Genomic DNA, 24,822 nt, shown 5'->3' on the forward strand with positions numbered 1-24,822 from the left:
GAGAGGATGTTGGCAGTTTTAAGATTCTAGAATGTATAATGGAAAAGTTTGAGGAGTAGGGAAGGAATCAGAGTTTGAAGCAAATGAGGGGATATACTGAACAATATGAGGCTAAGCATAATATCAAAGGCAAATGACATGGGGTTTGGACAATTTCGGCAATAGGTGGTCAAGGATGAGAGCAACTTAGCACAACCCTAGGGCTTGCTTCAGTGCGACAGTAATCGCTTCTAATGAATCCCAAGGAGGCAGGGAATGGGTGTGTGGGGAGGAGAGGGATGGGATGGGCATGGTGCTTTTACAAAAACTGGTAGTATGCTGGGGGCCAATTTAACTCCTTATTCGAACAAATCTGTACTTTCCACTTAAGAAAGGTAACTCTCCCAATATGGGCTGGTCTTACCTGGGCTTAGCCCTACAGGGGCCAGAAAAGTAGCAGCTACACATAGTCCATAAATAGAGTGTCATTCAGGCCAGGACCTGAGCCACAAATGGCTCATTAAAAAACACACTTTTCTCCTGCTAAACTTTCTACTCAAAGATCTACAGTAGGTTCTGTAGATTTCAGCTGCTTGGGGAGCTGTTAGTTTTTCATGTCACTTTGCAGCAAGGAGCCCTCAAGCCGGGCAGTCAACTCATTCCCCACTTGTGCAATTAAGAAGACCATAAAGAGAATAACGAAACAGGCCATTGGGAGCCACAATTCCAGCACTCTTTCGGTGGTTTGTGAGTTCAAACAAGGCAAAATGTGTCCAGGTCTGGCCGTTTCATTTGAATAAAAGAGTGGAAGCCACATGGGTCCTAAGCGTTTTCAGATCTCCTGGCGGTGTGTGGGTGAATTGTTATGCACAATGCCACTCTGATGGGGAACACTTGGTAGGTCATTTTAAATCACTGGAAAGGCTCCCTAAGGTCTTCACTGAAGGCACTTCTGCACATATTTTTCTGTGGACTGGGGAAGCCCCTGGCCAAACTGCTATCCTGTCTGATAACTTCCTACTTACCCTTTAAGAATTACATCATAGTCATGGCTCTACAGCGCCTTTCCCAGCCTCATTTTATGACCTGATGTACATAAGTACATCACCTTCTGTGGTAATTATTTATAAATAGGTGTCCCAGGCACCTAGTCTAATGCTGGTGTAGCATGTAGACATGTTCAATAAATATTCACTAATAGCGCTGCTGATGTGAGTCTAGACACGTTTACTGGTCATATTCTTATATTTCCATTATATTTTGCCCAGTACTTTTGATACTGAAGTTTTCTTCAGCGTCCACACAGAGTTGATGCAGGACAGTTACAGGTAGTTCTTTAGACAGTATTCTCAGATCATGGATGTAATTGTACTATCTCAAGTAGAAAGGAAGACTTGGCTTGCCTCTTCCTTGCCATCAAATCTCTGGCAGTTTATCTGGGCAAAGATAGAATTAGGGTCCCTGGGACAAGGACATCATTATACCCTCTGCTGGCGAGCATGCTGGCCATATTCTTGAGTCCAGAACTCTATATTCTAGAAGTTGGAACACCCTTTCAATGAAGTAATCTGAGGGCTGACAGCTGCCATTTGTTGAGCATTTACAACATATACTGTTGTAATATACTGCGAGTCACTTCATTTTTCATTTCTCAAAAAAACAAAAAAATGAGGAAGAGGCACTGGTATTATCCTACTTTACAGAAAAACAAATCGAGGCTAGTGAACATCATGTAACTTTTCTTACATTCTGATAGCTACGAAGTGGCAGAACTGAGATTTGAATCCAGGTCTCTGCTTCCAAAAGCTCATAGGTATCATTTTCTGTGATGCGACTCCAAGCAGGATGCAGCTCTCCAATGTGAGAAACACTGAGGTCTGTGGCCAGCAGCACCATCTTTAAATTATCCTCAGTTTCCAAGGTGAGATAATTATATCAATGATTTAAAGTATCTTACCTGGAAATGACCTCATTTTTTAAAGGAAGGCACAGCTTTTTAAGAAACAAAAATAAATAGGAGTGACCTTATTAAGTTTCCCTTGAAGTTTTTAGTCATTTCATCGTAAAATTACACATAGAAGCTACATAAAAAAGTATACACTTCAGTTGGCCTACTATCACACACAATTCTATTTTAAATGTTCTCTGAAGGACACCCAGCCATATGGTTTGGCTAGTGAAGCCAACATTGTAGACTCAACACTTGGAAGCAAATCCTTTCTCCTGAGCTCATAACTGAAGAATCATTATAGTTACCTAAACAGTTTTAAAGAAGTCTATACAGGATGTAGCAAATGAATTCTTTATACTACCTACTTATTTCCAATTCATTTTTATGTCAATTTGCATTTAATACTTTCTAGGCATTTAGCCGAATAGAAGAGCTAATGGAAACTCAGATGGACAAGCTACTCATAGTATCCATTGATTGAAGGTCATCACCACTGAGATCAATAATTAAAATTAATAACAGCACCCCTCATAGACCAAAGGCCAGAAAATTCTCTATGCTGGTACTCTATGGCATAAAGGGTAGAGACAGAGGGATTTAAGAACAAGAAGATAAAATTCTACTCTCTTAGGTTAGGAGGCTCCATTTATTAATAGAGCTATTAATAGAACTAAGTGGCAGGCACTCAGACAGTCACATTACATATCACTTTTAAGTACTACAACATCCCTACTTTGTAGAAGTTATCTCCACTTTACAGATGAAAAAACTGAGGCTCAGAAAGGTTCAGTAATTTGTCATTGCTGTGCATCTTGCCTAAGGAATGTTGAGATGCATATCTGGGTCTGTTTGGCTCTCCATTTCCTGCTATTTCCATTCCAGCATGCTGCTTCCTAAAACGTTTCTTATTTGGTGAAGATAATAATCAGACATGGACAATACTGAAAGAGAGATACACAAAGTGGGAGTGTCAGATAATTTGGCGTTGAGATCCTAGAAGGGGATCTGACATTTGATTTGGCTCTCTCTAAAAAAAGAAAAAAAAAGAATAAAGATTGTGCCAGGTAGAAGGAAGGTAGTCCAGATGGATGTGGTAAAACATGGTAGAAAGTTCCAGAGGCATGAAATGGCATGGCAGGGGTTGGGGATGTGGGAGGAAAGGAAAATAAAACTTCAGGTCACAACTTTATGCACCATGTGAAGGGCGTATCCTGTGGGCAAGTGAGAGTCTTTACATGATAGTAGCAAAGCTATGACAGAGTCAGATGGGTGGCCTAGAGGGGACAGCCTGCAAAAGGGGAGATGCTTTCACCAGAGATGAGGAGGAGCTGGTCAAAGAGAGTAGATTTAAAAGGTAAGGATGAGTGGAATAGATAGTACTTGGTGAGTGAATTTAAGGGTGAAGGAGAGAGAACAATAAGAATTAACATTCATGGCATCCTTTCTGTCCACAAGGTGCTGTGCTTAGCTTTAACAATCTACATCTTTGAAACCACATAAGTCCATGAGAGGAGTATCTTTATTATTCCCAGTCTATATGGAAAAAAGTAACACCTAGAAGTCTCAGTATCAGCTAGCAAATTATAGAAAACTTGAATGCAGGCGATTTGACTACATGATCTTTTGATTTTTACCATTGCATCTTTTGACTCACTGGATGAGTCCAAGGTTTTCATTCACTAGGACAGGGACCGGGAAGAGATGAAATGTGTATAGAGAGACTGAGATCAACATTGTACATTGCGAATTTGACTTTCTTACAGAACATACAGGTGGAAATATCTGGTAAAATAAAGAATTGGAAGGAGAACAGGAAACTAAAGGTAAAGAAGGTATCATTATACAGAGAGAGGTTAAAACCGAGGGCTCACATAAGTGTGTTGGTGGAAGGTGGATGGTGACAAGGATAGACGGTGTAAAGATTACTCCCCATTTGAAAATAAATAAGTACATACAGACATAGAACCTTCTAACAACTCAATCCTATAAACTCAAGCAGTCTTTATTTGCAATGATGCCTTTTGTGACTTTTTGTTCTAGTGTGAGAGATATTTATTTGCCTGACTTCTCAAAATCATTGCCTTATTGGAATGTGAAGAGTTGTTCTCCCCAAACTCTAGGTCCAGAGAGCGCTGGGCTTCTCTAGAAGGTCACCATTACTGATGTTCATAAATTTGTCTGAACTGGACCTTTAAGCATCCACGTCTTAAGATTCTTGTGAACAAATATGTTTTCAAGAGGGAAGAACAATATTGTAAAAATTAGAAACAAAATAGTTTGCTTCTTCCAAATGTGTCTCTTTCTCCTTCGGGTCTATCCACTCCATACCCAGCTCTTGTGGCACTGCCTCTGCCAGCAGTCCTGTGGACAGAATCCCAGGTGACAACAGAACAGTGGGCCTGAGCTAGAGAAAAGTGTCACTATACGGCACATACTCTTAACTGAGGGGTCACGGTCACACCATCACACTGACTGCATTGCAAAGTGCTTTCTGGAGGATGAAGGAAAAGTCTGAGTGGACAAGAAGTGTTCCTGTGGCACAGTGCAGCAAGCATTGTTTCCCCATCTCCAAACAGTGGAAAGAGCTTTTTTGGAAACCATCTAGCAGTTACAGAGACTCAGTCCAGAAAGTCAGAGTAATTCATGACATGACTCATTAAGTGCTTGTACCATCTCCCCCCCTAAAAATGCAGTCTGCACAGGAGACATGCATCTGTGGAACTGGCCAGGTAGACAATAGGCCTTGAGAAGGGGACTATTTTACAAAATCCAAAATTTTCTGTGTCAGGAAACCTCGAAAGAAAACTGAGCAGTATCGAGGGAAGAATTTCAAGAGCAAATCAAAGGTTTCTGGTGATTCTATTGTATTTTATAAAACCATTACATTTCTCTTTTTGGTCATGGCGAGGTCTATTGGCACAAACAGCACAGCCACAAAGTATTCTTTTGATTTTAATAACTCATCTGATATATATTTATATATATTTATATATCTGCTCATCTTCATTTCCTCAGCAAGAGGGGAAATAAAAATATTGATCTATAAAATAAGCTGATGAGAACACAATGCCAAAAATAGCTTATGTTAAGTGCAAGGGGTGAAGCTTGAAAGCAAGCTAAATTGCAACGACATATTGATTTAACATTTTAAATACAAGACTTGCAATAAAATAATTCTTGAGATATGCTTCTCATTTTTAGTTTACTTTTTAAAAACTACTCTCTATACACAAATCCAGTTGTAACACTTGACAGTAGCATTATGGGGCATGATAGAACTTTGGTACACATTGCAGATATGGATGGGTAATGTCTGTAAATGATATTCCTTCACCAGTTAGAGCACTGTACAGCAAGGAACCAGCCACCTGATCCCGTAGAATGTTCCCACCAGAACCGCAGAGCCCTTCCCAGATCCATTGGAGACAGCGGGAAAAAGTGGGCTCACTGGATCCATATCGTGTTTCCTCTCTCGGTTCTCCTGGGTTCCACTGTCAGCTCCCCAAAAGTGGAAAAAAACTGCTCCATTTCTTTCTGAAGCATGTCGTTTCTTTTCTCTGCATCTTCTTTTGCTCGCTCTGCATTTCGCATTTTGATTTCTATCATTGTGAACTTTTTCCTTTCTTGATCCAGTTCATCATGGAGGCTCATCATTTCTGTTTCCAAAGTCAAGTTTCGCTGTTCTAAGCTAGATAGGATGGGTGAGGGAATACAAGATAAAGCAATTTTATTCACTTGAAATGTGACAGGGATACAAATATTATCTGAACTCTGTCTCTGCAATGCTTAGGAAATTGTAATGTGCCCTTTCAAATCAGTGAGGCTAGGTCCAATGATATAAAAGCTGTTAGTTTCCTTCATTCATTCATTCATTCATTCATTCTGCTAGGATGATTTACTATCATTTAAAAAAAAATTAATTTTTTTTTTTGAGAAAGAGAAGTGTTGGGGGAGGGGCAGAGAGAGAGGGAGACACAGAATCCAAAGCAGGCTCCAGGCTCCAGCTGTCAGCACAGAGCCTGATGTGGAGCTTGAATTCATGAGTCGTGAGATCATAACTTGAGCCTAAGTCAGACTCTTAACCAACTGAGCCACCCAGGTGACCCAATTTACTATCATTTTAGCAAGAAGACCCCAAGACCTCTCTTGGAAGCACTTAGTCGTCATTTGATTGCAAATGAATGAATGTCAGCACAGAGAAGCCAGAGACTGATATCTGCACAGAATGGCAGATGCAGAAGGCAGCCTGAACCACAAGGCTTTCTGGAGTCATTTCATGTAATGTTGGCTTTACTAGAAGAAAGGGGGGAAGTGATGAAGCTGGGGGGAAAAAGGACATCATATTTGCTTTCTATCAAAGGAAAAATAATGATAGTGAAAATATCATCAAGAGATAGCTTAAGTCTCTTATGTCAGGAAGTAACTAATCAAAATAAAAGTGGTATAACAATATGAATACCAGAAAAATTGATTTTTAGCAAAATCATTATTATAATTGAAGATGACTATTAATGATAAAAAGACTGATTCATCAGGGAGATATAAAAAATTCTGAACTTTATTCACCTATATTCACCTAGTAGTCTAGCCTCAAATTATTCAATATAAAATATAACAAATTTATAAGGAGAAATTGATAAGTCTACAATAACATTAGGAGATTTTTTTCTCAGATATTATAGATCTGTCTGATAGAAATTAGAAGAAATGTAAAAGATTTGAACAACTTGATTAACACACCTGATCTATTAGGCATGGGTAGAATCCCAAACCAATAATAAAAGAATAGTTTTTTTTAAATTCTTTAATGTTTTATTTTTGAGAAAGAGAGAAAGAGAGAGCATGCAAGCAGGGGAGGGGCAGAGAGAGGGAGACACAGAATCTGAAGCAGGCTCTGAGCCGTCAGTGCATAGTCTAACATGGGGCTCGGACCCACAAACTGTGAGATCATGACCTGAGCCGAAGTTGAATGCCCAACCGACTGAGCCACCAGGAACCCCAAGAATAGTTTTTACCAGGCCAAATAATTGATATCATACAAATGAATTTCTCCAACCACAGTACAACAAAGTGAGAAACTAATGTGTGGGGAAAGAACATCAAAGTCATGTGTTTAAAAGCTAAAGAGCATGTATCAGTGATTGATAACTAAACAAAGTTAAATAGTATCCATCTATCTATCATCTATCTATGAATTCTATTTCACTTCAATATTGGTGGGGTGTAATTTAAAAGAAATTGAAAGAGACAAATATGACTCTGAACAGGAATGATCAGAAATTAAATAGAATAGTTAACCTCTTTTTTTTTCAATGTTTACTTATTTATTTTTGAGACACACACAGAGAGAGAGAGAGAGAGAGAGAGAGAGAAAGGGAGCAAGCAAGGGGCAGAGGGACAGAATCTCAAGCAGGATCTGCATTGTCAGTGCAAAACCCAACATGGGGCTCCAACTCACTGTGAGATCATGATCTGAGCCAAAATCAAGAGACAGATGCTTAACCAACTGAGCCACCCAGGTGCCCCTAGAACAGTTAACCTCTTCTATTTCTGTGGCTTGGGTATGGGGCAGCTCCTCGGCCCCATTTTTCTGTGGCCCTCTCCTTCTGGCTGTCAGACAGGTAGGAATGCTATAGTGAAATTGAGATGGCATTCTATGGGAAAGTTTTATCATTTTATCAAAGTCTCTGAAATGCACTATACATCACAGAACATAAATACGTCACCAACGTTCTCATAAATGAATGTGTACATCGGCAGCCATTCAGAATGATTTTTTTTCCTCTGCTAATACAAGTTTGAAGTGATATCTCTTGCTTCCCAGTGCTAAGTGCTAAGTTATCATCATGCATTGGCAGAAATTCAGAATTCTGGTTGCCAGTGGTTCCAAAAACTACATTCACAAATGAGAGTCTTTCTTCTTATGTAAACCTCCTGCCACTTGGCATTATAAAGAAAAATTCAAACCAAGTTTCTGCTTACCAAGGTTTACAAAAACTACTTTCTAAGAAAGTAATTTTTCAACTTCATGGATAAGTAGTGCTTTAGTTTATATTTACTTTACCAAAGCTCTTGAAAACATATTTCTTTTGGCCTGAAAATTGACAAATGGATTCAACAAATATTAAAATACATTAAAGTTGACTTTCTGTGTAATGAAGAAGCCATGTGGGGTTTGGAGGCATAGCAGTAATTGAAGCTGGACAAAGAATGGTGTTCACTGCCATGAGGACCCTAGGACACCCACACAGGAGGAGGGCCACCAAGTCACACAGCCTGAATCTGGGGTGGAGACCACAGATGGGCAACTGCATGCTGAACTGAGCCTTGGGTCTTCTCCTACTTGAGAATTAAATCTCCTACATTATGCTGAAAGGAGAACATAAAAACCATCAAGTCTGTAATGTCCGTAACCCTAGTAAAAACACGGGGTGGTGACATTCTGGTTTCTGGCACAGGGTTCTGTTTGTGAGCCCTGGGCTCCATTGTCTGTATTCCCCGCCTTTCAAGTCCACGGAAACATCTGACAAACGCCCCTGATCCTGCCTAGATTGCTTCCCTAGAGAAGATGCTAGGTAAACGTCTACCTTGATCATCTTATTAGTAGATGTAAACTGATATAAATTAGGTTTTACCGTAAGTGCTTCCTTATAAATTGTAGTTTTTGCTCCTTGTTTCGGGCCATAATTTCCCTTGTCCATATGAATGCACATCATGTCATTGTTTTTCTCAAAAATCACCATGGATTCTAATCTCAGAATAAAAGCCAGACTTAAGGGGCACCTGGGTGGCTCAGTTAGTTAAGCGTCTGACTTCGGCTCGGGTCATGATCTCAGGGTTTGTGAGTTTGAGCCCTGGATTGGGCTCTGGGCTGACAGTGCAGAGTCTGTTTGGGATTCTCTCTCTGTGTCTGCCTCTCCCTTGCTCTCTGTGTCTCTCAGAAATAAACTTAAAAAAAAAAAGCCAGACTTAAAATGATCTCCAAGGCCTTCTCTGAGTCCCTGCCCGTCCCATCTCATGGCATTTCCACTTGCTCTTCCCCCAAATGTCTGCACAGCGTCCTCTGTGACTTCCTGTAAGGCCCTGCACATGACCTTGCACCTCACCAATGCTTCTTACCCTCTACCCTGCATTAGTCTTCTCCTTAGCATCTGATCTATTCTACTACTTGATCTGTCTCTGTAGTAGAATGGAAGCAGGTTCCACGAGGGCTGAGTTTTTGCCTATTTTATTCACTGCTGAATCTTCAGGGCCTAGAGTGGAGCCTGGAAGAGCACAGACACTCTCTCAGCATTCAACTATGAAAAGAATGAAAAAGAAAGGTCTGTTTATTTTGATCCTTTTTCTTCACCCTCATTTCATCCTCTTTCCATCAGTGAAAACAGGCTCCTTACTTTCCATTTATCCTCGCCCCTCTCTTTCCAGCCCTTAACACAAACCCACACGTTTACTAGCAGAAGATAGCACCATCGAGCACCTATTCTGTGCCAGGGACAAGGCTCAATGATTTCTTACATGCTTTTGAGGTAAAACCTACTCATATTTACGTTTTTCACAGTACGAACCTAAAGCGCAAAGAAATGAAGCAAACTGTCCCCAAATCCCACAGCTGACAAATGGTGAAGCCTGGACTTGAACTCAGGTCTGTGACTCTGGAGCCAGCATGTTTAACCCCCTGTGTGAACCTGTCCTGCAGTAGGGGGCTGTCGGGCCCTCTCTGGCAGTTAGGAGCTCCAGATTTTCCTCACCTCTTTATCCTGGACTCATACTCTATCTTCTGTTTGGTCATCTCCTGTTTCAGGCTGGACACTAAACTGTGCAGGGCACTGTGGTTGCTGGTGTTGTTGCCCACAAACGTCTCACTGTTGTCGCTGCTGCTGGTGGCACGACTGCTTCGACCTCCCACACTCCTCCGGTCACTTTTGTTTTCATAGTCCCCAGGGTGGGAGAGGTCATCCTGTGGGGGCCCATCCAAAACAGGGTCCTCAAAATTACTCCCGTAAAAGTCTTGCTCTGGGCAGGTGGTGGTGGAAGAGCGACAGGAGTTGGAATTCTCCGGGAGGGAGATTTCACAGGAGGAAGTGGACCAGGTGGCGCTGTCGACACTCTGCTTGTCATCAAGGTTCATCATGGAGAACTGCTGATGGACGTTATCATAGGTGGAGAGTCTGTTGTGCTGGCCTGACTCCCCTGCTTGTTCTTTCTGCTTGTTGTCCCTCAGGGTCACGTAGCCATTGGGCAGCCAGCTCATGCTGCGACCGTTCACGGGGTTCCCAAGCATGTCGGGGTTCAAAATGCCCATTCTCACCGTTCCATTCTGTACACTGTGGGTGCCCATTTTGGTACCAGACCCCTTCAGTGAAGAGGTCCTTCTGGCCTGTAAGCTCCCATTGGGAGTGGTTTGGGTTTTCTCCAGGCCTTCGGCATTACTGCTGCTGAAGGACCCATTGGTGACTATCCCACTGCCCTTATTGAAGGCAGGATTCTTTTTGACCATAAGAGGGGGGCTTCTAGAGACGTCCAGCTTGTGAACGCTGTTCCTTGGGCTGTTGGTTTTACTACCTGGTAGAGCTGTGGGGGATCCATTATCCACACCACTTCTCTGGGGAGACTCGGACTTGTCCCAAGAGCACCGCCTACCAGGACTGTCCTTGGTATTATTGTTCTCCTTATTCTGTAGCTGGCCCATGGTGGCTTTCTTCTGAATTTCATTGTTGTTATTGCTCGTGCCATCTTGGGGTTTGCTTTGCAGTTCTGCATCTTTGGGGAAGAGGCGATCATGTTTGCTAATCATCATTGACATCAACTGCTGGACCACCACCGTGCCTGGAATTGCATAGAAAACACAGCAGTTTATTTTCCAATTTGAAAGTGACTCTTAAAGAACCACATTCAGATGAACATTCAACATTTTTAGTAGTAGTGCTGAACATTCAACATTTTTAGTAGTAGTATGTGCAATGAACTGTACCTAGCACTTTACTTTCATTAGTTTAGTCAGATTTTAAAACAAATCAATGAATGTAGTTATTATCACTGTACTGTAAATGTTAAGTAACTTGACCAAGGTCACAAAGCTATTAAGGAGCAGATTCAGGGCTTGAAACCAGAGTTAGCTGGTACCAAAGAACAGGCTTTTAATCATTATGCACAATTTCTTGCAAGTTTGAGATTTAATTATGAGAAATCTTCCTTAGGAGGAGGTCAGCGTGATGTCTCATCTGACAACTGCCTGAAACCATCAAGACATTTTAGTAGCATTTCTAAGTGGGACCCTATATGATCTCTGGTGGATACATGGTCTGTCTTTCTCATGTAGCAAGATACTGAAGTTCTTTTTTTTTTCTTTTCAAATTTTTATTTAAATTCTATTAAGTTCACATGCTATATGCAATATTGGTTTCAGGAACAGAATTCAATGATTCATCACTTACATGCAACATCCAGTGCTCAACATAACAAGTGCCTTCTTAATACCTATGCATCTAGCCCATCTCCTACCCACCTCCTTCCATCAACTCTCAATTTGTTCTCTGTCTTTAAGAGTTTCTTATGCTTTGTTTCTCTCTCTCTCTTCCCCCCTCAAGTTCATCTGTTTTGTTTCTTAAATTTTATGTGTAAGTGAAATCATGTTATTTGTCTTTCTCTGACTGACTTATTTTGCTTAGCATAATACAGTCTAGCTTCATCCACATAATTGCAAATGGCAAAATTTCATTCTTATTGATGGCCGACTATTATTCCATTATATATGTGTGTGTATTATTGTATCCTTTAGGTAAATACCAATAGTGCAATTGCTGGATGGTACGGTAGTTCTATTTTTAGCGTCTTGAGGAACCTCCATACTGTTCTCCAGAGTGACTGCAGCATCAGTTTGCATTCCTTCACAGTGTAAGAGGGTTCCCCTTTCTCCACATCCTCGCCAATACCTGTTTTTTCTTGTGCTGTTAATTTTAGCCATTTTGACAGGTGTGAGGTGGTATCTCATTGTGGTTTTGATTTGTATTTCCCTAATGAGGAGTGGTGTTGAGCATCTTTTCAAATCAGCCATCTGGATGTCTTCTTTGGAAAAGTGTTCTCTATCTTTAGGAGTTTCTTAAATGGATTTCTTAGATGGATTATTTGTTTTTTGGGTGTTTAATCTGATAAATTCTGTTTTTTTTTAACTTTGTAATAAGTTTTTTTAATTTTATTTTTTATTTTTTTAAATTTACATCCAAATTAGTTAGCATATAGTGCAACAATGATTTCAGGAGTAGACTTCTTAGTGCCCCTTACCCATTTAGCACATCCCACCTCCCACAACCCCTCCAGTAACCCTCAGTTTGTTGAGTCTCTTCTGTTTTGTCCCCCTCCCTGTTTTTATATTATTTTTGTTTCCCTTCCCTTATGTTCATCTGTTTTTTTCTCTTAAAATGAATGAATGAAGTCATGATTTTTGTCTTTCTCTGACTGACTAATTTTGTTTAGCATAATACCCTCCAGTTCCATCCACATAGTTGCAAATGGCAAGATTTCATTCTTTTTGATTGCTGAGTAATACTCCATTGTATGTATGTATACACACACACACACACACACACACACCACATTTTCTTTATTCATTCATCCATCGATGGACATTTGGGCTCTTCCATACTTTGGCTATTGTTGATAGTGCTGCTATAAACATGGGGGTGCATGTGTCCCTTCAAAACAGCACACCTGTATCCCTTGGATAAGTGCCTAGTAGTGCAATTCCTGGGTGGTAGGGTAGTTCTATTTTTAGTTTTTTTGAGGAACCTCCATACTGCTTTCCAGAGTGGCTGCACCAGCTTGCATTCCCAAAGATACTGAAGTTCTATACGACTTTTGTCACTATTCAAAAGCTTTAAGGCATTTTAAGTGACATCAGCCAGAATGGTAAAATGAAGATCTCCAAAAATCCTCGTCTCCATAAAAGCAACTGACACCTGTGTTATGAATCAACATTTTTAGGAATCTGTAAATTAAAGACTTGGTGCAGTCTGGAGAGTGTTTATTCAAGAAAACTAGTTGACTCTTGGTAAGAACAGCAACCTCTGTGGTGTTTTACCTTTCTTCCCATCCTTTTCTCCCTAGATTTGCAACAGCCTTGAAAACTAATAGCCTAAAATCACAGTGAGAACCAGCAGCTTGGTAGACCCTGCCATGAGCAGAACAGGGTTGGAATTCCAAAGCTCCATTACCAGATATTGTCATTGTTTGACATACTTGGTGGTTCCCTTGAAGACCCCACTCACAATGCACATCTTTGTTTGATCTGACTAGTAATTTGACCAGTATGAAGAGCATTCTTCTCAGGAGCATTTGTCAAAAATAATGAGGCACTTTTGTTTAATACTATCATGGCTGCCCGAAGCAGTGGATAACAGTTGGGACAGACAGTAGGCTGTCTTAAAAAGACACAAAGCTTAAAAGGAAAATCTGAGGAATGAGATTTCCACAGGATGTAAAGCTTGGATCTATTCCTGGGAATCTGGAAGACTACATGAATGTTTAAGGTTATGTGTATGTCTACAGCTATGTGCATGTTCACACAGAAATTAGGAGTCCCTAGTCTCTCACCTCTGGCTTATCTTGAGGATCTGCATGAGGAGAAACTGAAGGCTACTGCAGAGTTGTAAACTACCTGGCTGAATGTCGAAGGTTTGCCCCAACATGCATACAGAGCCTTTTGGTAAAAGATGGGAAACTTATTGGCCTATGAAATTTAAGGAAATCTTTGCCAATAATTAGTTGACAACTAAGCAAACCAAGCAGAGACTTCAGTGGCCACAAATGGCAAAGAATATAGACTTTATAGAATTAGTCCAGAAAAATCACTAAACAAACAACAACAAACCCTAGGAGGGGGAGAATCTGATATCCAATGTTCTCATTATTATATTATTAAAAATGTTCAGTTTTTGGGGCATCTAGGTGGCTCAATAGGTTAAGCGTCCGATTTCAGCTCAGGTCATGATCTCACAGTTCATGAGTTCGAGCTCCACATGGGGCTCTGCGCTGACAGCTCAGAGCCTGGAGCCTGCTTTGGATTCTGTCTCCCTCTCTCTCTGCCCCTCCCCTGATCACGCTCTGTTTCAAAAATAAATAAACATTAAAAAATTTCTTTTAAAAATGTTCAGTTTTCAATAAAAATTATGAGACATGCAAACAATAAAGACATTATGGCCCATATACAGGAAAAAACAAACTCTGAGGAAGCCTAGACATGGCACTCACTAGACAAAGACTTTAATTCAGTTATTTTCAATGTATTTTATTTTATTTTATTTTATTTTTTTAAATGCATTTTAAAAATTAAAGGAAACCATACCTAAAGAAACCAGATGAAAGTGAAAATAATGTCTCACCAAATAGAGTGTATCAATAAAGAGAAACTACAAAAATGAACAAAATAGATATCCTGGAGTTGGAATTTATAATAAGTGAAATGAAAAAAAAAATCAGTAGAGGGAATTAACAGCAGATTTGAGCAGGCAGAAGAAAGAATTGGTACACCTGCTAACAAATCAGTAGAGGTTACCCAATCTGAGGAGCATAAAAGAAAAAGAATGAAGAAAAATAAACAGAGCCTCAGAGACCTGTGGGACACCATAACGTATACCATCATATGCCCGATGGTAGTACCAGAAGGACAGTCCCAGAGAAGAAAGAATATTTAAAGAAAGAGCTGCTGAAAATGTCCCATTTTGATGAAAACCATGATGTGTATATCCAAAAACTCAGCAAATTCCAAGCTAGGTAAATGCAAAAGGATCCAAACCTAGACTCATCATAGTCAAGCTGTCTTAAACCCAAAACAAAGAAAGAATCCTGAAAGTAGCAACAGAGAAGCAACTCATGCACAAGGGACCCTTAATAAGATGAACAGCTGATTTCTCATTATTTCTCATTGTCAGAAGGAAATGAGATAAAATATTCAAAATGTTGAAATAAAGACTGTCAGGCGAGAATTCTATATTCAACAAACCTATGTCTCAAAACGGAGGAGAAATAAAGACATTTCTAGATAAACAAAAACTGAGAGAATCTGTTACTACCAAACCTAGTTCAAGAAGAAATAACAAAGTTCAGGGCATTTTAACTTTTTTGGGGGGGTGGGGAGGAGGGAGAGAGTGAGCATGGGAGTGTCAGAGAGAGAATCCCAAGCAGGCTCCGCACTGTCAGTGCAGAGACCTAATTGGGCTCAAACTCACAAACTGTGAGATCATGACCTGAGCTGAAAGCAAGAGCTGGACACTTAACCAACTAAGCTACCCAGGGGCCCAGAGTCAGGGCATTTTAGATGATTAAAAGACCTTTGAGAAAGAAAATAATTCTCTTACACATATTAAAATACTATGATTTCCATTTGATTCTCATATTTTCACTGTGCACTGTAAAGTATGAATTAGAAATGAATAACAAGTTTCAGACAGAAAAATAGACACTAAAGGACAAAAATGTTGACCTATTATTAAAAATTTTTTTAACATTTATTATTTTGAGAGAGAGAGAGAGAGAGAGAGAGAGAGAGAGAGAGAGACAGAGAGACAGAGTGCAAACGGGGGAGGGGCAGAGAGAGAGGGAGACACAGAATCCAAAGGAGGCTTCAGGCGCTGAGCTGTTGGCACAGAGCCCAACACAGAGCTCAAATTCATGGACCCAGAGATCATGACCTGAGCTGAAGTTGGACGCTTACCCAACTGAGCCACCCAGGTGCCCCAAAGTTGGTCTATTATTAAAAGCAGCAATTTATTAAAAAATCAGTGGATTTTTATGGTTTTATGGCATATTATCTGAAATCTCAAAATGTATTTTCACATATTCCTCACTGACTTACAAGCTGAGCTCCCCATCCCTTACAACTGGCTGACACCATTAAACAGGCTTCTCAACTAGTTTCCTAACTCGGAGCCCCTTCTCCCTCAATAATATAAGACTTATTAAGTATTAACTTATTCATGTGCCCACAATAAAGTGGTAATAGGTTAATGTAAACCTCAATCATCTTTGCCTTAGCTTGAACTATACTAATTTGATGTGTTAATTGGGGTTTATATGATGTTGGTAAAAGCTCCTGGGAATAGTCTCTGAGAAATAAACATAGCAAAACAACTAAAATGTAAATGTAGTTTCTACATAAATGTAAATGTAGTTTACATTACGTTAGTTAATGTAGTAAATGTAGTTAGTAAATGTAGTTTCTATATAAAATACCTAAATTGAGATTTGGTAAGGAAAATGATGACAAGGGCTTTTGACAATGCGGATTTCTGCCGAAACAGCTACTAATTGTGTAGCTGTCAGAGAGTAGAGGCCTGATATGGAGTGAGGCCACTCTTCAGCTTAAAGCAACGCCTCAGCAAAATTTGACTCTGTATAATTCAAAATCATATTCTGAATATTAAAGAATGTGTTAAATCCATCTGTATCCTGCACACTTTTGTGATCATCCAAAACTTAACGATATATTTAGATCAAGAATCTTCAATGTGCCAGGTCTGATGCTGGGCCAGTGTTGCTCAAACATTAATGTTCACTAAAATTTCCTGGAGATTCTGTTCAAATGTAGGCATTAAGCGGGCCATAAAATTTTACATTTCTTTTTTTTTTTTTTTTTTTAATATTTTTTTAACGTTTATTTATTTTTGGGACAGAGAGAGACAGAGCATGAACGGGGGAGGGGCAGAGAGAGGGGGAGACACAGAATCGGAAACAGGCTCCAGGCTCTGAGCCATCAACCCAGAGCCCGACGCGGGGCTCGAACTCACAGACCGCGAGATCGTGACCTGGCTGAAGTCGGACGCTTAACCGACTGCGCCACCCAGGCGCCCCAAAATTTTACATTTCTAACCAGCTCCCAGATGACACCAGTAATGACAGAATAATATAACTGACATCACCTGGAAGCTCCAAAACTGCAGATCTGAATAGAACCTACATGTTAACAATATCCCCAGGTGATTCCTATGTCTGTTAGAGTTTGAGAAACACTGTGTTTGGTGGAGTTTTTTCACTTATATCTCTTAAGTTTCTCAAAAGGCTATGAGATAGGACTTAAAATTTTTCAAATGAGGTTCAAATTGAGGTTCTGAGAGGTTAAGGTGTTTGTTCAAGGCCACATAGATGATAAATGACCAAGGTTACCAGTTTTATACTTCATCTTTTTACTCCAAAGCATGCACTCATCCTATTATGTTTCAGCTGTTGGAATTTAAACTGTTGTAGTATCAAGTAAACTTGGGGTTGTTCTAAATAAGAAACCAAATAGGGGCACCTGGGTGGCTCAGTTGGTTAAGTGTCTGACTTCAGCTCAGGTCACGATCTCATGGCTCGTGAGTTTGAGCCCTGCATCAGGCTCTGTGCTGACAGCTCAGAGCCTGGAGTCTGCTTCAGATTCTGTGTCTCCCTCTCTCTCTGCCCCTCCCCAACTTTCATCCTGTTTCCGTCTGTCTCTCTCTCAGAAATCAATAAACATTAAAAAAAAGAAAGAAACTAAATAAAAGACATCTATTGAATCAGAGTTGTGGAAGAAAAATGACTCAATAAAATTAATGGTATCATAAACCCATCTTTCCTTTTGAAGCAACCTCTGACTTTGTCATCCCAGTTTCAGTGCATATAGGAGTGAATCTGACGAAAAAATTTTAATCGAGTTAAAATGGCTGTCAACAATGTCGCTATGTACTATGTAAAGACATGTGTACTTAGTCCTATTTTACTATTTGCTCACATGACAGACACACTTTCAAATATTAGCAGCCTCTATTATACATGACTTTGCCTAGTACTTTGGGAAAATGGAGGTTTTTCCCATCACTGGAATATTAACATTTGAAGCATTTCTGCTTCTCACTATAGCTATGAACTATGTGGGGCATTTAATTCATCAAAGAGAGATATTCCCAAGGTCTCCGTGATGAGTCTGTGAATAGCCATGCCAAAGTTACCTGCCACAATTATAGAGTGAGTGTCAGGACCCGAGCAATTTAGAAATCTCTTTCTTCTATCTTGGGAGGCTTTGCTTTCATCTAGTCTTAAGAATAAATGGCAATAGTTCTTGTAAAGGGACTTTCTTTCAATTTTTATATCTATTTAGGATAGACTAGCTTAGTAATGATGAAGTATGTGTCACTATATACTCTATCTTTTTTCCTTTTTATTTCCTCCTGTCATTCTCTTCCTTAGGATGCTAATGAAAAACATGAAGCCCAAATAATGAGGTCAGAGTTGTTATAATCACCAGCCCATTCTGAAGAGTCCAAGCAGATTTGGGGTGTCCCACTGAGCTACATGATCCAGAAATTCCCCCTGGCTCGTATACTTTTATAAAGGTTGAATACCACATTATAGGTACTTCTTCATGAGAATTGGATAAGAATTCAATTTTCCTTGCAAGGTAACTATGCACATTAAGATACACTTACATGTACACAGAAATATATGGCAGTGTTCTATGAAAGGTAGTTTCAACTTGTATTTTTTGCAACGAATAATCTTGTATATGTGTAATTTTGTACATGTACAGATATATGATGAATTTTGATAAGTGACAGTTCTGGAAATACCATCTAATCATGAAATAGACAATTCCCTTGTGCCTATTTGTAGCCAATTCCCTACCCACACTTCCCAACCATGACAACCACTGATATGCTTTCTAATTCTATAGTTTTTCTTTTTTTAGAATTTCATATAAATGGAATTATACTATATGAAGTCTTTTGTGTCTAGGCATTACTCACTTAGTGTAATACTTTTGACATTTATCCATATTATTGCATGCATCAACAGTTCATTCTTTTTATTGCTGGGTAGTATTCTATTTTATGAGTGTACCCAAAATTGTTTATGCACTAATTGATCGACAATTGGTCTGTTCTCAGATTGGAGCTATTAAATACAAAATAAAGTTGATATGAACATTAAAGTTTGGTTGAACATGTTTTCTTTCTATGTGGGTAAATATTATCACACTGCTCTGCTGGGTCTTATAGTTAGTAAATAATTAAGTTTGTAAGAACCCACCTACCTCTTGCAAAATGGCCCAAACATTTTATATTTCTACCAGCCAAACTTAACATTTTCAGTCTTAATTTTATACTTTGTAGAGGATGTGGAATAGTAGTTCATTACAGCTTAAATTTGCATTTCCCTAATGACTAAAAATGCTGAACATCTTTCCATGTGTTATTTGCTATTTCTTTATCTTTGATGAAATGTCTAATTCAGATCTTTCACCCATTTTTTTTCATTGGGTTCGTTGTCTTATTATTTCTATGAGTTATTTATATACTTTTAAAACAAATTCTTTAATCAAATATTTGATTCACAATATATCCCCATTCCTGTGACCTGGGTTTTTGTTCTCTTAAGGATATCTTTTTGAAGAGCAAAAGTTTTAATTTTGATAAAGTCCAACTTATCAACTTATTTTTATGGTTAGAGATTTTTATGTCCTAGTAAGTCTTTGACTAACACAAAGTCATAAGGTTTTTTTCTCTTCTGTTTTCCTCTCTAAGTTTTATGCTTTTAGCTCTTACATTTAGGTCTATGAACATTTCAAGTTAATTTTCTGAGTGATGTCAAGTAAGGATAGAGGACTATTTAATGAATATGCAATTTTTCCAGCATCATTTGTTGAAATGACTATTCCTTTCCCACTGAACTAACTTGGCACATATGTCAAAAACAAATGATGATGTGTGTGCGTCTATTTCTGGACTCTCTTTTCTATTGATCTCTATGTCTCTCTTTATATTGGTAAGACACTATCTTGATTATTTGTGGTATTATATTGAGTCTTAAATCAAGTATCATATTTCAACTCTTTTTTCCCTTTCAAGTTGTTTTTGCTATTCTAGATAATTTTTATTTCCATGTAAGGTTTACCTTCAGATTGTCAATTTCTACAAATAAATTTTTTTCTGGATTTTTTGGTGAGAATTATATTGAGACTATAGTTAACTTTAAGAACATTAATATCTTATTGATTTTGACAATTCTAATTGATGAACATAGTATATTTCCTGATTTATATAGTTCTTTTTTCATAAATGTTTAGTAGTTTTCAGGATATGTGTCCTGTACATATTTTCTTAAATATATCCCTAATTTTTGACATTTGTGTTGTCCTAAAATAATATTTTTTATTTCAATTCCAATTGTTGAATGTTAGTGCATAGAAATACAAAGAATTTTTATAAATTGACATTGTATCATGTGACCATTAGTTCATTTATTATAGTAACTTCACTTGTAGATTCTCTAGAATTTTCTATATAAATTATTATGTTGTCTGTGAATAAACAGAGTTCTACATCTTCCTTTCCTAATATGTATGCTTTTTATTCCTTCCTATTACTTTTTGCTCTGGCTAGGATTTCTAGGAGTGGTAGAAGGAGGCAATCTTACCTTATGTCCTACCTTAGGGGGAAAGCATTCCGTCTTTCACCAGTAAGTACAATATTCTAACTAAACTTTTTATAGATGAACTTTGTTAGGTTAAGTTCCTTTTATTTCTAATTTGCTAACAATCTTTATCATGAATGGCATTATATTTTGTAAAAAAATTTTTTTTGGTATCCATAGAGATGATTTTTTTTTAATTTACCAAAAAAAAAAAGATTAAAAAAAATGATTTTTAAATGGCTAACCAAATTTTCCTTCCTGGGATAAAATCCACTGGCCTTGATTTATTATCCTTTGTATATGAAGCTGAAGTCAGGATATTAGGGCCAGAGACTTTAAAATATAGCAAATAAAATAAGAGTAAAGATTAAATATGATGCCTAGGGAACCTATTTGGTTGATAAAACTGTCAAGAAATGCAAGGAAGTGATTGATACAAATGTCTGTGTAGTAAAATAGAGTTATAAGTTATAAGTTAAGTGGGGCAGGAAGATGGAGCAACAGGGCACAAGAGAGAGACTTCTGTGATGCCTAAAATGTTATATTTCTTGACCTAGGTGGTGATTTCTAGAGTATCTGTCTTATATAAATTCACCAACAGGGCACTGGGTTAGCTCAGTCAGTTAAGCATCAGATTCTTGATTTTAGCTCAGGTTATGATTTCATGGTGATAAGATTGATCTCCTGGTCAGGCTCCATGCCCTTCCCATGCACACACGTACCTGCTCTCACTCTCACGCTCTGTCTCTCTCTCTCTCTCTCTCAAAAAAAGTGTGTGTGTGTGTGTGTGTATATATATATATATATATATATATATACATACATATACATATATATACACATGTATATATATGTATATATACATGTGTATATATACATATATACATGTATATATACATGTGTACATATATACACACATATATGTACATATATATACGTATATGTGTATATACATGTATATATACATGTATACATATATACATGTGTATATATACATATATACACATGTATATATACATATATATACATATATGTGTGTGTATGTATGTGTATATATATACGTATATGTGTGTGTGTGTATGAGTGTGTGTATATATGTTATTGATGGTTTTCCTTATCATATGCATTTTATAATAAAAAAAATTTTTGAGAAAATAATAAAGTATCTTTAAGCTTCCTATAGCTTCAAATTTTATATTTTCTACTGTCTGCTAAACTCTTCCAAAAGAAATTAAGGTTTCTGGACGAACTAACTATCTTACTCCCAAAAATCTGATGTTAAATTGACATCAGACTAAATATTTGATGAAGGAAATGAAGCTTTCTTTCTTTCTCATAAGACACAGAAGAATGAAAATCTTAGAATTTTCAAGAAAGGAACAGTATCAAGAATATGTTTTGTTCAAAATAACAGAGTGAAGCTAAAAATAATCATTCTTTCTCTTCCCTCTTCCTTATTAAATTCTTAACTGTTCAATTAGTCCAAACTTTAGAAAACAACGGTATACTAATGGCCATAGGTAAGAAAGGTACTCAAGCAGGAAGGCCTGCTGGAAACAAACAGAAGTAGAAGTTCATTGTGGAAAAGAATCTGAAGCATTTTATAATCTAGAAAACAAGAATTCCCTCATGTTTCAACCCACAGATTAATAAGCAGCATTATCTTACAGAGGACCATATTTTTCTACCTCTTGAAATCAGTCAAGCAAAACCAAAATTAATAAAAATATATTAACAAAATAGTAACTTTTTGAATTTTCTGAAAATTGCATGGGGCTAAAAAAATGAACTAGATATTTCCAGTTCTCTTGCATAATACTTTATGGATGATTTATGGAAACTCCATTTATTCTTGTAAGGCCATCGAGGAATCTTTTAGTAAATTATTATATTTAGTAAATTCAAAAAATGCCTGACTTTCAAAGAGAAGATTTTGCCTTAGAAGAACTTGAATCCATAAATGGAGTTACCATGGAGTTACTTATTTCCCTAGTTTCCTCAGAGAATAGGTTCAGACCAATCAAAAACTAGGTGATTGTTCTCTTGATGAGAGTGTAAGATAATCATTTCCTTACCCTCCATGATGGTCAAAGGATCTTCCACTTTAGGGCGCAGGATATTAGGGCCAAAGACAGTGGCCAAGTTCTGCACACTCATTTTGTTAACTCCAGAATAGGATTGCACTTCATCCAAGAACCTGTTGGATATAAGAACATGAACAAAACAATGGGATCAAACTTGTCAGTGGAAGAAAATGGGTTATCGGGAAATTTATTAACTATAATATGTTCAAATACAATTATGGAGGCAAAATTATTTAGAAACTCAAACATCTCTCAGTCAAATGTGGAGAAAATATATTGCAAATGATTAAGGATCAAACTTGAGGGATCATATCAAATATCACCTTTGGCCTGGCTTGGCTTGGTTTCCTCTGTCAATCACAGAAACAGGTGTGTTTAGATAATGCTAATATGGACTTGAGATTCAGGAATATGGATTTTCTTCCAATCCTTAAATAAACATTAAATTTATAAATGTATTCAATTCGAGAACTATAAATAAGATCATATGGTATAATCCTTTATTTCAGAGAGGCAGATCAACCCTCTTTGTCAAGTAATTTGTGAGCTTCAAATTTATAGTCTATTAAAAAATGAGATCAAACATGGTTTAAATTAAAACCTTACTTCCACTGATATGAAACATTCTAAGCACAAATTGCTTCAATTTATTAGGTGTTAAAGAATAAGAGGCATGAAATAGACTTTTTCCCGAATGATTTTAGTAGGAGGGATCGTTTCTATAGTCTTTTGGCCTTTTTGCATTCCGCATCCCCCTCTTCATTTCTAGATTTCATGGCTTACTAATTGTACTTATGAGACAAAGAAGAAGTGATAAAAAAGAACTTATTATTATTTAAAATAATATATTTTATGTGTCAGTCATTGTGCTAACTTATTAAATTCTCAGAGAACTCTGTGAGGTAAATGATATGATTATCTCCATTTTACAGATGAGACACATGAGGCACCAGAAAGGTTAAGAATATTCTCCAAGGACACAGAAGTAACAGGTGGCAGACCTGAGATTTGAACCCAGATTGTCTGACTCTAGAGTCTGTGCTCTTGACAACTCCCCTGTGACTTTAAAGAAAGGCCCCTATTCCACATATTCATTACTGTTATACAGTGTCAGCTATAGTAAAACTGAAGGACAAAAACCTCAAACTACTATTTCTTATTTGAAATAGCTGAAATTAAAAGCCTGCTTAAATGTTTCAAGAGAAGTTAAGTTTTCCTGTTGAGGAGCTAAAGATTTGTAATATGGTTCTCAAGAAAGAGTCTTTATCCCTTTTACTTGAAGAGATTGTTCCTCTTTCTCATCCAACACAACAGCTTGAATTAGTCCAAAGTCTTGGGACGGAACCCCTATGTGTTAGTGAATCTATGTTATCAGTGAAACTCATTTCTTTCCTTTTTAAATTATGAAACCTAAGCTCATATTTGCTTCCTACCATCACCAGAAAAAGTTATGGTAGAAGGTTTTGGAATTTCTTCTCAGCTACAGTTGACAGTGAACTCCTCAGTGTCCAGCATTAGTCTTAAACTACATAGTTCCCAGTCTGCTAAGCATTTATACAATCATGACACAAAAAGTACATGTAAATAATATAGTGTACTGAATTAAAAAAATTGAATTACTTTAAAATAAACTGGGAAGCTTCCATTTAAGATACCTACAGTGATGTATAGTGCCAATCACCATCTCTCTTTTAAGATTTAAGATGCGTCAATGTTATATCTTCATTTTTTTTAGGTTTAATTTAAGTTCCAGTATTGTTAACATACAGTGTAATTAGTTTCAGGTGTACAATTTAGTGATTCCATGCTTACATAACCACACCCGGTGATCATCACAGCAAGTGCCCTCCCTAATCCCCATCACCTATTTCACTCATTCCCCCCACCCACCTCCCCTCTGGTAACCATCAGTTTGTTCTCTATAGTTAAGAGTCTGTTTCTGGGTTTGCCTCTCTCTTTTTTTCCTCCTACGACTGTTTTGTTTCTTACATTCCACATACGAATGAAATCATATGGTTTATTAAACAGGGGCAGACACGGCACATACCAACCCAGGCCATAAGTTAAATGGTCATGAGTGAGAGATTTACCAGGTACAATTATTGTCCTAACAGAATTGAATAATGTCTTTTCAATGAGTCTTGAGGTAGGAGAGGAATAGAAAATAATATTTATGCAATTTAAAATACAATTTAAATTTAAAAACAACTATGTGAAATGTGTTTTCAGGACTCTTTTACCTAGGGGGATGCATGGAAAGGTTAAGAAAATTGTATAAAGACACATAAGAAGTCAATGGTAGAAACTGGACTCCCACGCAGGCCTTCCTTATGCCAAGGGAGATGCTCCTTCTCTTAATTAAAGGTACATGCAGCAGGTACAAACAAC

The 24,822-nt window shown here is 37.8% G+C and overlaps 1 protein-coding gene and 1 long non-coding RNA gene across 12 annotated transcripts in view; one reads left to right on the forward strand and one right to left on the reverse strand.

Annotated features, from left to right (window-relative positions):
• Positions 1 to 289: 289 nt before the first annotated feature.
• On the forward strand, positions 290 to 23,623 carry LOC123385021. Of its 2 annotated transcripts, XR_006596967.1 has the most exons (4): positions 290 to 1,900; positions 18,128 to 18,338; positions 20,320 to 20,395; positions 23,367 to 23,623. It is a non-coding gene; the product is annotated as an uncharacterized LOC123385021 (long non-coding RNA). The 2 variants fall into 2 exon arrangements; XR_006596966.1 differs by lacking the exon at positions 290 to 1,900 and having other exon boundaries at positions 17,334 to 18,338.
• ARHGAP24 (Rho GTPase activating protein 24) overlaps positions 4,771 to 24,822 on the reverse strand; it is a 661,374-nt gene continuing 641,322 nt past the window's right edge. For all 10 annotated transcript variants that reach the window (XM_019829276.3, XM_003985210.4, XM_019829275.3 and 7 more), the window contains 3 exons: positions 22,426 to 22,547; positions 9,679 to 10,756; positions 4,771 to 5,618 (listed from right to left, as the gene is read on the reverse strand). In XM_019829276.3, coding sequence (XP_019684835.1) covers positions 5,375 to 5,618; positions 9,679 to 10,756; positions 22,426 to 22,547 — 1,444 coding nt within the window. In that variant the 3' untranslated portion in view covers positions 4,771 to 5,374. The remainder of the gene's footprint in view (positions 5,619 to 9,678; positions 10,757 to 22,425; positions 22,548 to 24,822) is intronic.

This window comes from Felis catus, chromosome B1, assembly GCF_018350175.1.
Source record: "Felis catus isolate Fca126 chromosome B1, F.catus_Fca126_mat1.0, whole genome shotgun sequence".
Lineage (NCBI taxonomy): Eukaryota > Metazoa > Chordata > Mammalia > Carnivora > Felidae > Felis > Felis catus.